This window comes from Theropithecus gelada, chromosome 2 (assembly GCF_003255815.1).
Source record: "Theropithecus gelada isolate Dixy chromosome 2, Tgel_1.0, whole genome shotgun sequence".
NCBI lineage: Eukaryota > Metazoa > Chordata > Mammalia > Primates > Cercopithecidae > Theropithecus > Theropithecus gelada.
Window position 1 is genome coordinate 47,931,272 of NC_037669.1, and position 12,583 is coordinate 47,943,854.

The 12,583-nt window shown below is 45.8% G+C and overlaps 1 protein-coding gene across 1 annotated transcript in view; it reads left to right on the forward strand.

The window, feature by feature from the left end:
* EEFSEC (eukaryotic elongation factor, selenocysteine-tRNA specific) overlaps nucleotides 1-12,583 on the forward strand; it is a 257,389-nt gene that overhangs the window by 98,835 nt on the left and 145,971 nt on the right. Inside the window, exons 3-4 of the mRNA XM_025377818.1 lie at nucleotides 9,641-9,737; nucleotides 12,128-12,292. Of these exons, the coding sequence (XP_025233603.1) occupies nucleotides 9,641-9,737; nucleotides 12,128-12,292 (262 nt within the window). The remainder of the gene's footprint in view (nucleotides 1-9,640; nucleotides 9,738-12,127; nucleotides 12,293-12,583) is intronic.

The following is a 12,583-nucleotide window of genomic DNA, read 5'->3' on the forward strand; positions in this document are numbered from 1 at the left end:
AAGGAATTTCTCTGCTACTGTGTGGACTTTGACTAGCTGTGTTTTCCATACTAGCTTTGTGGCTGACTAACTGTGTGTGCTTGGGCAACTCACTCCATCTCTCTGAGCTGCTATTTCTTCCTTTGTAAAAGGGGCGCTGAAAAGTTCAGTCTTATAGCGTTTAATATGAGGGAGCATTTGACATGGAGCCTGGCACACCTGGATGTGTAAGAATAATAGCTGTAACATGTGGAGCAACTGCTGTGTACTTGGCACTGTCCTAGGGGTTTCCCATACATAGTTCATGGAATCAGTCGGATCCTTACAGTTTCCTCAGAGGTAGATTTTGTGTCTGGCTTGACTACTTGACTATCAAGTGAGACTTGATAAATGTTGGCTGCTTTGAAATCTATCCCAAAGCTAAAATTTGTTTATATTCTATTTGTTTATATATCTTTATATGGATTATAAATTCATATATATATACATATATACACACACACATACATACACATATATATATATCTGAAACTTTTTTTGTGTGCTAATGAACGTCAGCCTGCATGCACAGTCAGCACATCTAGGCCCAGCAAGCACCGCAACATACTGTAGCTGCCAGGGAAGTCTGGAGGAGACAGTGGGATGACAGAGACAGAAGTCCGTAAATGAGCTCTGGGTCAGCTCCTGCCCGCACTACAGAACTGTGCAGCTGCTGTCTCTGGCTGGAGCCCCTTGTACTCCCAGACACCAATCCAGTGGCTGCTAAACTCTACTCCCCAGGGCTTCATGGGGCTGGGTCTCCCTTGTACAGCCAGAAGCCAGGGTGCCCTAGTGTGTAGCATGTTCAGGGTGTCAGGAAGGCCAGCTTCTCTTGAATCTGGGAAAGGGCCAGACACCTGGCCCAACACACTGTTATATTCTATTGCTATACATTGCCCAAAAAGGTTTGGATAAAGATAATTGAATTTCCAAAAGCTTTATGGGTAATCTCTAGAATTCCCCATGCATGTTCCTACGACTCTGTCCCTCTGAGCCTCTGGCTCAGGGCGTGGAAGCAGAGCCAGTGTACATGGCTGGGTCTTGGCTCCATCAGCTCTGTTTAGTGCTAAGAATAGATTTTTGTCCTACCTGTCTCTTTCTCCTATGGGAGAGGCCTGGACTCTGGGCTCCTGCAGACCAGCCACTTACTCCCTGGGCAAGTCATAGCTTCTCTGAATATACTACCTGAGCCCCTGCCCATGGACTATTGAGATGGTATGGACACCACCAAGCCTGGTGCCTGGTACAGAGCAGGTCTCAGAGAAGTCTGAGTTCTTTTCCTGCCTTTCCTGTTTTCTCTTCTGTGTTTCTTTTCTTCTTCTCTGTCTCTGTTCCTCAGTGTTATTTTCTCCTTTTCCTCTTTCCTTCCCTTTCGTCACTGTTCCTTCCTTTGTGAATTATTTTTCCCTCCCTCGTTCCTTCTGCAAGCTCTCTTTTCTCCTGGGTATTGCTTTTCTCAAGGCAAAGACCTAAGTCCCGCTACTTCTGTGGGGGCAGCGTGTCATGTCTGAGCTACTCTAGAACTGATTGACGGTGGGTCTCTGGCCCTGTTTGGAATCTCCTTACTGAACTGAAGTCATCTTGTCACACTGACCTTTGGAGCAATGAGTGGCCCCTGAGATTGTTTAAGTTGCTCTTTAGGGAACTCCAGCCTCCTCAAAGTTACTTCTCTTGTCTTTAAAAAAGAAAAAAATCTGATTTTCTTCAAGGGTTTGCTCCCAACCAGGCCAGGGCAGTGGGGTGAGGTTTCAAAGGCCAGTTGAATTAAGCTCCTCCCAACTGCGGAGCCTCCCATGCAGTTGGGCAGGAGATCCTGAGTACCTGGACGATGGTGGAGGTAGGCTAGGGAATTTGCTTTGTGTGAGAGTTAAATGCCAGAGCTGAAGTGGCTCCTCAGAGTAGCAAGGGGATTCTGAGGAAGGCAAGTTTTCTTCTGGCTGGGGAGTCAGGAATGAGGACTAACTCTAGAAGGGCATGTGATGACTAAGCAGGGGTGAGGTTCAAAATATGGAGCATAGGCCAGAACTGGTCACTGGGAAGAGGTGCCGTCATCTGTGACTGGTGTGCGGGTACAGACGGCTGGTGGTTGCAGTAGTTCCCAGGGTTCCTCGTGAGTTCCAGACGGCACTTTTATACATGTTAACCGATTCAGTCTGGGAGACAACCCTGTGATCTAGGTCATGCCATCTCCTGTTGGACAGGGAAATGGGGGCTGAGTGAGGTGAAATCGCATAAACCGGCTGTGGAATGGAAATTAGTCCTAGGTTTCTTGCTGGAATCCTGCCTCAGGTCAGGCTGCCATTGCCTGGGTGAGGTTTGCCTAAGAGAGGAAGGGAAGGAGGTGAGGGCAACAGTGTGAGCTTGAGTTTTAAAAATCCAGATACCCAGGGGTTTTGCTGTGATGAGTCAGTGTGGAGAGACTGGAGCAGACCCCAGAGGGCCTTGTGCACCACCCTAGGCCCAGGCTTCATCCCGGGACAGTCACAGAGTCCTGAGAGTGGGGAGGGGAGAAGACCAGCACCTCAGAGTGGTGCTGCTGGAAGGTTCTCACAGCTGTGGTCTGTGCACACACTTTGGAGAGCAGTTGGGAGGCCTGGGGTGAGAAGAGCCTGACCCAGAGTGGAACCCATTAAGAATGAAAATCAGGATGGATTGGAGCAAGATCCTAAGAGGAGAACCGATTAGATGCAGTGACTGATGAGAGACATTGGTGACCATGCAGTCAGAGAGGACTAATTCAGAGGCCAGGGCAATACTATCCTATATCAGAGGCCAGGAATTAGAGTCCGGGAGGCAGCCTGATGGCAGATGGCAGGGTAGAGCTAGAGTGCTGGGAAGGGAACTTGGCTGGAGATGCTGGTTTGGGAATGGTCCACAGAGGGGCTGTGGTCCCCATGGTCAGCATGCAGGGGAAGAGCTGGGCTCTCGGGCCACTCTTTGGGGAGGCCTGCAGTGGGTGCATGAGTGATGAAGAAGAGCCTGCAGTGGGCGCCATGAGTGATGAAGAAGAGCCTGCAGTGGGCGCATGAGTGATGAAGAAGAATGGCACAGAGGAAGTGCTTAGTAAATGTCCTGCACTTAAAAGAGAAGGAGACAGAAGTGACCTTGTAAGAAAATCAGCCATAAGCTCTGGTGGGTAAACAGAAGTGGGATTTGTTTTGAAATATGAGAAGAAGGAGAAATTGGATATTGATTGAAAGTGGCAGGGTGGGGGTGTCAAGCAAGGGGGCTTTTGTCCCAAGAGGAGAGAAATCTGGGACTGTAGGAGGCTCTAGATGTGAGTTCAGGGAAGAGCGTGGAGGGGCTGGGGAGCGGGGCTGTGGCTGGGGTGTCAGCATGGGTTCCTGGGAGGCCCCCACAGACCTGGCAGCAAGCTTGGGCTCTTCCCTTCAGGTGCTTCTTCTTGGGCTGGATCCTTTGCCTGGCTTCTGCTTGGGGCCACAGTGGGGGAATGTGAGGGGTGGCCGAGGGTCTGAGGAAGATGAAGGCAGTATTACTCAGAGTGAGGGATGTGCACCACATGTCACACAAGATCCATCTGGGACTGTGCTTGGATGTGGCAAAATTGCAATGAAAGTTAATCCTTCTTCAGTTATCTTTAAATCTCTTTTATTAAGTCAGAAAAATGTCTCAAATTGGTACTGTTGTGTCTTAAAGATTTCCCTAACTTTTTAACCAGCCTCAGCGCCTTCAGCAGGTAATAGTATCTAGCTAGAATGTAATAGCTCTATTTTGTTTTCTTTGTGTTTATTTTTGTAGCTACAGTAGTAGAAGATTTCTTGTCCCCTGAGATTGGGCTGTGGTTGGTTAATCAAAAAAGTCCCTTAGAGCAGAGAATCATAAAAAATGACACATTCATGCCTTAAACATAGTATTTTAACTTAAAACATGTACATGCATATTTATTTAATAAAATCAACAATAAAAGCTATAACAGAAGAAATACAGCATTCTCAGCATCATGCCTCCCTTTCCTCATCAGCACCAAGACACTGGCAGCCAGGCCAGGCTGGTCTGGGGCTTCTTGGCTGCATGTGCATTTGAGTTCTGAATTTGGGCCTGACTCCTCTTCTTCAGGCCGTGCTTTTAAAGAATGTTTGGTTTTTGTGTCATTTATAATTTCAATTTTCCATGCATGATCACTTATAATCTATGTGTTATCTTTAATTCATTTGGTCTGAGTACAGTTAAGTAAGCTATATTCTGTATGTTCTTCTTGGTCAGTATGTATGTATGTATGTATATATGTATGTATGTATGTAATTTATTTATTTATTTTTGAGACAGAGTCTCACTGTGTTGCCCAGTCTGGATCTCACTATAACTTTGAACTCCTGGGCTCAAGCGATCCTTCTGCTTCAGCCTCTTAAGAAGCTGGGACTATAGGCATGCGCTACCACACCTGGCTAATTTTTAACACTTGTTTTATAGATGGGTTCTCTCTGTGTTGCCCAGGCTGATGTAGAACTCCTGGCCTCAAGTGATCCTTCTGCCTCTGCCTCCCAAAGTGCTGGTATTACAGGTGTGAGCCACCATACCTGGCCCAGAATTTATGTTTTTGAAAGCTTTAGAGTTTGCTGATTTGGCGATAAGGAAAAGTTGTAGCGTGCAGTCTCCAGTCGCATCACTGTGGGCAGCAACTGTGATCATTCTGGCTTTTTCTATCCAAGTGTGGCATACTTTTCTTTGCATGTGATTGTTTCTCTTGGTCACATCTTCTAGGTTTGTGCGGTTTTCTCAGTGTTGTGGAGGTGCTCTCTAGTAAGATTTCCCAGAGAAAGCCTCAGTGACTGACTTTAATTCTGTTGTGAGTGTTTGAGCGGCAGTTTCCTTCTCTTTGCTCAGATGCTCTCCAGAGGGGCTCCACGGCTTTGTTCCACCTGTCACTTGCTGGGATATGTACTGCCCAGCCCGTCTTTTCTTCCAGGATGAGCCCACTAACTAGAGCTCCAAGTCACCTTTCATCTATAAATCACTCCCGAATGCAGTGCACTGCCCACAATTTCAGTGAAGCAAGATTTACCAAGTCTGAGTACAGAATTTTTCTGTTTTCACACAACCTCCCTGCAAGTCTTCTCTGGTTTTCTTATCCACACCTAATTTAACACTAGATTTTAAGGAGATTTGTCTTTATCACACCTTTCCAGAGCATTCAATTTAGTTTTCACAGAAACAGCTATTTTCACACTGTTGTTTCATGATACTAAATTAAATTATGTTGTTTCAGTGAAACTTATAATGGGCATTACCAACTTTACAGCATAACCAGGTTCAGCATAAAGGTCAGGAGGCAGAAGTGCAGGAAGTACTCACCTCTTGAGCGTGACCTGTGCACATCATGCTGTCTCCCCAGCATGGGGGTTTGGCGTGCTAGGAGCCAGGAGCAGGTTTTGCAGAGGGAGTGCAGAGCATTGCCTCATGGATGTCCTTAAAGGGGCCAGTGGTGGGAGGGCTTCTACTCTACCTTTTATTTGTGGCATGTGGTGGTTTTCCATTTAGATAGCGACATGAAATTGCATTTTAAGATAAATATATTTAAGTAAGAACGTTAATTCTTTTAAGGAAAATAAATGAGTAAAGAATAGCTCAGGTGGCACACAAATTTGACAAAGCTTGTGAAGAGGGTGTGGGACAATTGGTCTATGTGCAGGTCAGCCCTGAGAGAGGAGGAGGAGGGGAGGGAGCAGAGCGACCTTGACGTTTTATCATCCCCTCTTTGTGCCCAGGCTGGCACTGGGCTCAGTCTTCTGGTCTCGTGTTTTGAAAGACCATTGATGCCATCTTCCAGGTCAGTATCCCTGGGGAGGGGATGCTGGAGGTCGTTCTGGGGATCCCAGCACCGTGGGAAGGACAGTGCTCTGGAATAGGGCTTTTGGGTCCAAAGTGCTGAGCTCTGGATTCCTCCTTGCTTCTGCCATTTGCTTCACCAGTGACCCTTTAGCAATCATTTGACCCTCTGTGCCTCAGTTTCCTCATCTCTAAAATGATAATGTTATACCTGACATCATTGCCGTGAGGATTAAATGGAGTCATGTGAAAGCATCTAGCCAGGTGCTGTGTGCATGGTGGGTGCTTCACCATTATTTGGAGAATGAATGTATGACTCTGAATGTGGGAATGATGACAGCAGTTCTTCCTACCTCAGAGGGTTGTTAAGGATTCAATAAATTTATGTCTGCAATTTGAAAGTGATAGCAAACTATCATAATATTGGATACTATAATTGTAGCTATCATCATTTTTTCACTGGTTTGAGAACTAAAATTACATATATTTAATGTATGTAATTAAGGGCAAGGGTTTTGTTAATCTGGCTACAGGAATTAAATATATGTTCCCTGATCCTTGAAGATCAGCTACTTTCCAAATTCTCATATGGATTTGAGAAGAGACACATGCCCCTGCCTCCAGCCTAGGCTGATGGAGGATTGTTCTCATGATAGTCTCAGGTGGAAAGTAAACTCAGAGTTGGCTTTAAATCACAGCCCCACCACTCATTAGCCTGTGGCCTGGAACAAGCTACCAAAGCTGGCCAAACTTTTAGGACCCTCTTCTACGAAATAGGGGGAAGAAGAATAATACCCACCTTACAGGATTGTGATGAGGAGATGGGGATTGGAAAGCTTCTAGCACAATTGCTTGTACCGTTGGTGCTCAGTAAAGGGTCCTGTCTCTTTTTGTCACTCCCACTGTGTTGCATGCTAGAGTATATACAGAGAAGCACTTAGAGCAGCCCTCAGTATCGGGAAGGTAAGGGTGGCTCTTCCTGGAGGAAACAAACTCCAGAACTAGAAGTGCTACAGAAATGTCTCCTGAAAATACATTGGGTATGCAAACAGTTGAAAGTGGTTCAACATTGTATGGATTACTTATTAAGGAAATACAAATTAAAATGAAGTATATATTAAAAATAATTTTTAAAAGACTGTTTTGTTATGCGTACAGTGAAATAGGCATCTTAGATGTTCATTGTCATAGTGGAAAAAGTAGCATACCTTTCCATCTATTTTCTTTGTAATTGAGATAGAATTCACATACCATGAAATTCATACTTTCAGTGTGGAAAGAATTGTACATCATCACCAGTGTCTAATTCCAGAACATTTTCATTACCCCAACAGGAAACCGTATTCATTAAGCCCTTTCCTCCTCATTCTCTATGCCCCACCAGCCTGGGAACTACTAACCGACATTCTGTTTTATGGACTTAAACCTATTCTGGTATTTCATATAAATGGAATTGTACAATATGCAACCTTTTTTGTCTGACTTCTTTCACCTAGCACAGTGTTTTTGTGGTTCACCACACTGAAGTATGTATTGATGCTTCATGTCTTTTAATGTCTGAATAATATTCTGTTGCATATATATATATACCATAGTTTGTGTATATATACACACCATAGTTTGTGTATCCATTCATTCATCTGTTGATAGACATTTGAGATGTTTCTACTTTTTGGCTATTGTGAATAGTGCTACTCTGGACATATATGGATATGTATTTCTTTATTTGTTTTCTGTTCTTTTTGGATATGTATCTAGGAGTGGAATAGCTGAATCATATGGTGATCCCATGTTTCCCTTCATTTTTGTAGCATTTTTTTTACTGCATATAAAATTCTTGGTTGGTAGTTTTTTGTTTTTGTTTTTTTTTAACTTTCACTTCTTTGAATATATTATCCTGATACCTTTTGGCCTCCATGGTTTTTCCAGAGAAACCAGCTGCTAATCTTATTATGGATTCCTTGTACATGAGTTAAGTCGCTTCTTTCTTGATAGCTTCAAGATTCTCTTTGTCTTTGGCCTTCAACAGTTAGATTGTAATGTGCCAGGTGTGGGTGCGTTTGAGTTTACCCTACTTAGAGTTTATTGAGATTCTTGAAAGTGTAGATTCATATTTTCCATGAAATTTGAGAAGTTTTTGGTTATTAAACATCACAGCTTCCCTCAGGCAGCTGTGGTGTTAAACAATTGCCTCTGATTATTTTCAACAAACTCCCACAGGGTAAAGGCTATTTGCACTGAGCAAGCTCCAAGGCAGATCAAATAAATATAGCATTGTGAGTAGGGCCTTCCAGGGAGCCACCAGACTGGAAAATCATGATCTTTCTCTGGGAGAAGGGCTTTGAAGGAACTCAAACCCATTCTGCCCCTTTCAGTGCCTGGCAGGCTACTGATTGGTTTTCAGGACTGCTGCAGAGTTAGCATAAGAAGAGGGCAAGTTAAAACATCAAAAACTCACTTGGTTTTACTGAGACTCTTCTTGAGTAAACACTCCACAGATTGCTCAAGCCTTTGGTTAATTCCAGAGTTCTGAACAAGTTGATTCTGGTCTTTTTTGCCAGTGTTCTTTGCTTCCATGGAAGAGGGCTTTTCAGATGTCCTTGCTTTATCATTTTGCTGATCTTTTAGTGTGTATTCACTCTTAGATGTGTACCCCATGAATTTACCCCAAAGCCAAGGCAAAAAAAAAAAAGTCATTCATGCCCACTGACATGTTTATCACAGTGTAATTTATAGTAGTGAAAAATTTGAAATATCACAAATAAGTAATGGAGGAAAGCATGTACAAGCATGTAAATTCTGGGTCATACCATTGTCCAGGTGTCAACAATGAAAGAACAGGCCCAGGCAGGGAGAAGTGTTACAAAGAGACTGAGAGCCCTGGCTTCAGACTCAGATGGACTGGGTTCAAATTTGGCTCTAAGGTTCATAGCCAACAACTTGAAGCAAATCAGTTAGCCTCCCTAAGCCTCATTTTCTCATCTATAAGATGGTGACAGCTCCATCATGTGTTGTAGATGCTTTCGTTTAAACCTCACATTATAAGGTTGGCTCAGCCATGTAAGTTGTTATTGTTGTTGCTCTCATTCAACAGAAAGTTATTTGTGATATAATGGTAAATAAATTAGCAGGATATGAAATTGTATGCATACTATAACCAAAATCTGAAAAAAATAATCCATTGACAAAGCATGGGAAAACCATGGTTGGAAGAAAATACACCACAATGATGGAATTATGGGTTATTTATTTTCTCTTTCCCTCTTTTTTTTTTTTTTTCCCATAACAGTGTTCCTTTTTTTAAATGGGAAAGATAAATGTCCACACAGATTAAGTATGTCTTCTTAAAGATGCAGGGGCTTTCCCAGTAGAGTTTAGGCAGGATTGCTCCTCCTTAGAAACTGAGATTGTAGAGATGTGCTTCCAGGTACATCTGCAGGGACTTTTTGGTCACTATTATTTCTTGCATCTCTTCAGAAGGCTGAGATGTATTTATTGGTCCTCTTCAAGGAGGTCTTTTATTCAGAAGCCTAGGAACCAGGATCACTGCTGCCTCCTTAGGGAGAGCTCTGAAAGTGGAGCTTAATATCTAAGAGAGCCCTTTAAAATTCTGATGTCCATTGCAGGGACATTTCACCCAAAGGGGGAAATTTGGGGCCTTCATTGCATCATCTGCCACATGCGAGTACAGTGGTGCTGTCTTCTAGGCTCGGTTGATGGGGGGAGAGAAGAGGACGCTCATCGCACTTGGTACTGTGCCAGGTGCTTCATGGATGTGCTTTGTGTCCATGTTGCTGATCTCTGTAACTGTGATGGGACTTATTTTCCATTTCAGGTTCCGAGGTGCACCGATTATACCCGTGGCGGCCAAGCCAGGGGGACCAGAGGCCCCCGAAACTGAAGCTCCACAGGGCATTCCAGAGCTCATTGAGGTACTGTCAGCTTGAATCCAGGTTGCCCTTTAGCCCCAGCGCTGCTCAGGCAGACCGCTTTGTGTCCCTCTCTCCCCTGGGAGAGAAAGAGAGGCAGCCCTAGCAAGAGGACTCAGTTGGTTCCATTAATCTAACTGCTCACACCTTAGTACAACTCCCCCACTTCCCTCAAAAAGGTAAACCCAAACTAGGGCTCCTAAGGTTCCCTGAAGCCCATGACTCACGCTCCAGCCAGAGACTCTGCAGAGCTCGTCACACCTTGCTGTGCCTCGCTTTTTCCTTTCTCTTGTTATACCTCCACTCAGACAAAGAAGCTCCCACCTGTCTGGAACCCTGGGACCATGACATCCATTCCAGTCCTTCAGACTGTATCAACTCCTCCAGTATACCACCTGGGCTGGGTGCCAGCAAGGCAGGGGTGAAGGACGTGAGCCCAGCAGCAGGGACAGTGCAGCTTCCATCCTGGGCACCTCCACCAAAGATGGGAGGCTTATCTTCGGAAGCTGTGGGGCTGAGGCCCAGGTTATTCTTCCTAACTTGTGCTGGTAGTCAGGGAGGGAGCCCAGTCATCCATCAGGAAGGGTGTGTGTGGGTGCTGGTGGTGCTGGTACTAAGGAAGGTAGCAGTGAGAATGGGGCCACAGAGTTCCTCCACAGAGTGCTCAGGCCGTTCATAGGGATGGAGTAGCAACGTGCATGGCTCTGGGGCTGGACTGTGGTTCAGGTGCTAGCTCCACCACCACTCTTTCTGACCTCAGGCAAATGATCTACTCTTTCTTGCCTCAGTTCCTTCACTTGGAAGATAATAGCACATACCTCATGGAGTTGTTGTGAGGGTTAAATGAGTTAATGTGTATGACGTGCTTGGAACAGTGCCATGTCAGTGCTTCCTATTACAGTGATGTTGATGTTTACAGGCCAGGCACTGTACTAAGTTCTTTACGTACAGGATCGTTGACATTCACAAAAACTCAGGGAGGCTGAAATTATTTATCCCCATATACCAACGAAGAGTCTGAGATTCAAAGAGGTTAAATAACTTGACCCATATCTCACAGCAAGTTACACGGTGGAGCTGGGATTCAGACCCGGGTTGATTGTTGCGGTCAGCTTCACGACCCACCTGCATCTGGCTCTGCAGAGCCAAGATGAGGTGTGACCACGTACATGCACTGCCACCATTTCTGTGACTCACACATGCTGATCTTGTCAGCTTAGCCAAACAAATGTTTTCTGGGTGAGGCTTTTGTTACTTTTTCATCAGGCTTCTGAAACCATTTGTCTGGGAGCCTGGGACAGTTGTTTTTGTTAAAGCAAAATCCTCAAAAATGCTGCTATGAAAGATGTTTGTATACTCCTTTAAGAAGCCTCTATATAAATCTCAGACCAAGCCTGTTTTGTTTGAATCTCTAGTCTTTTTCCAAAAGAATTGTTATCTCAAGACTAAGACTTTGGAACATTCACCACTGAATACTTTTTTGACAGCCTGTTCCCTTACAAAGTGAAAAAGTAGCAAACACAAGCAATCCTAGTCTTTGTTTTCATTTGTTTATTGGTGATGAGCCCTGACAGCATCTCCTGGCACACAGGTAGCATGAGGAAAATCGGCCGGTGAGGCTGAGGCATGTGGAGTCTGCAGAGAAGGAAGGCCGCTGGGAACAACCCTTTCCTCCTCCCTCTCCCCACATCCCCTTGTTTCTTCTTTCACTTGTCATTCTCGCAGGCACGATGCCAGCTACTGGAGATACCTGGCCCTCACAGCCCTATGGGGGAGACAATAAAGAGATGATCACAGGAGAGTGTTAGCTGTGGTGATGGAGGTAGGGGAAATGTGGCCATACAGAGAAGCCTGTCCAGAGGAGGTATTGCTGCAGTACAGGTGAGGCTGAGCCAGCTGGTAAAACTCTAGGCCTGCCGGTGGCTGGCTTCTGGCATACGTCGGGGAGTGGTGGAAGATGAGGCCTAAAAGGTACCTAGGGACTAGATGATGAGGAGTTTTAAATTCTGAAGGCATCAGGAGGCTGGGGAAATGCATGAGGCCAGGGAGCAATGGGACAGGGTGTCCTTTAGTGGCTACTCTGCTGCAGTGTGGAGGGCCTGGCAGGACAGACCATTGTAGCAGTTCCACGGGAGAAGACAGAAGAGGGTTCTGCAGGTGCCCTTTCCTTCAGACTGAGTGGAAAGAGCTGAGAGCATGGCAGAAGCTTGGAATGCAGTCAGAGAGTTGGTGGTTTTGATCTTCTGGCCACCTTGCTGAGGCATGGACCTCTGAGCTGAGTCCACCTTGGCAGCCTTGATGAACTGCTGGTCAGCCACATCCTCTGCCGTCCTCTCCCCTGCCCCATCTGGCTCCTCTCTCCACAGACTGTGGCACCAGTTTCTCTTTTCTAGCTCCTGACGTCCCAGATTTCTATCCCAACGAGAGACCCCTCGGGACCGTTCCTCATGTCTGTGGACCACTGTTTCTCCATCAAAGGCCAAGGCACTGTGATGACAGGGACCATCCTCTCAGGCTCCATCAGCCTCGGTGACAGTGTGGAGATCCCTGCCCTCAAGGTCAGTCTTACCTTGTCCTCCCTTCTGGCCTCCTCCCTGGCAGCAAGGGAGGGGGACTGTCCCTTTGTCTGTTCAGCTGCTGAGCCTGCTGTGCCTGCCCTGTGACTCCCACTGCCCGCTCTGCCCCACCTCCCCTCCTGCGCTCTCACCCTGTGGCTGCCTGGCCCCGCCCGGCTCCAAGTCTCTCACCTCGGATTCTAGGGCTGCTGCTCTCCCTAATTCTCATAGCACCTGTTTATTGGAGGCCTATGTTGTGCCACAAGGAGGTGTTCCCAAGTAGGTGTTCTGTGT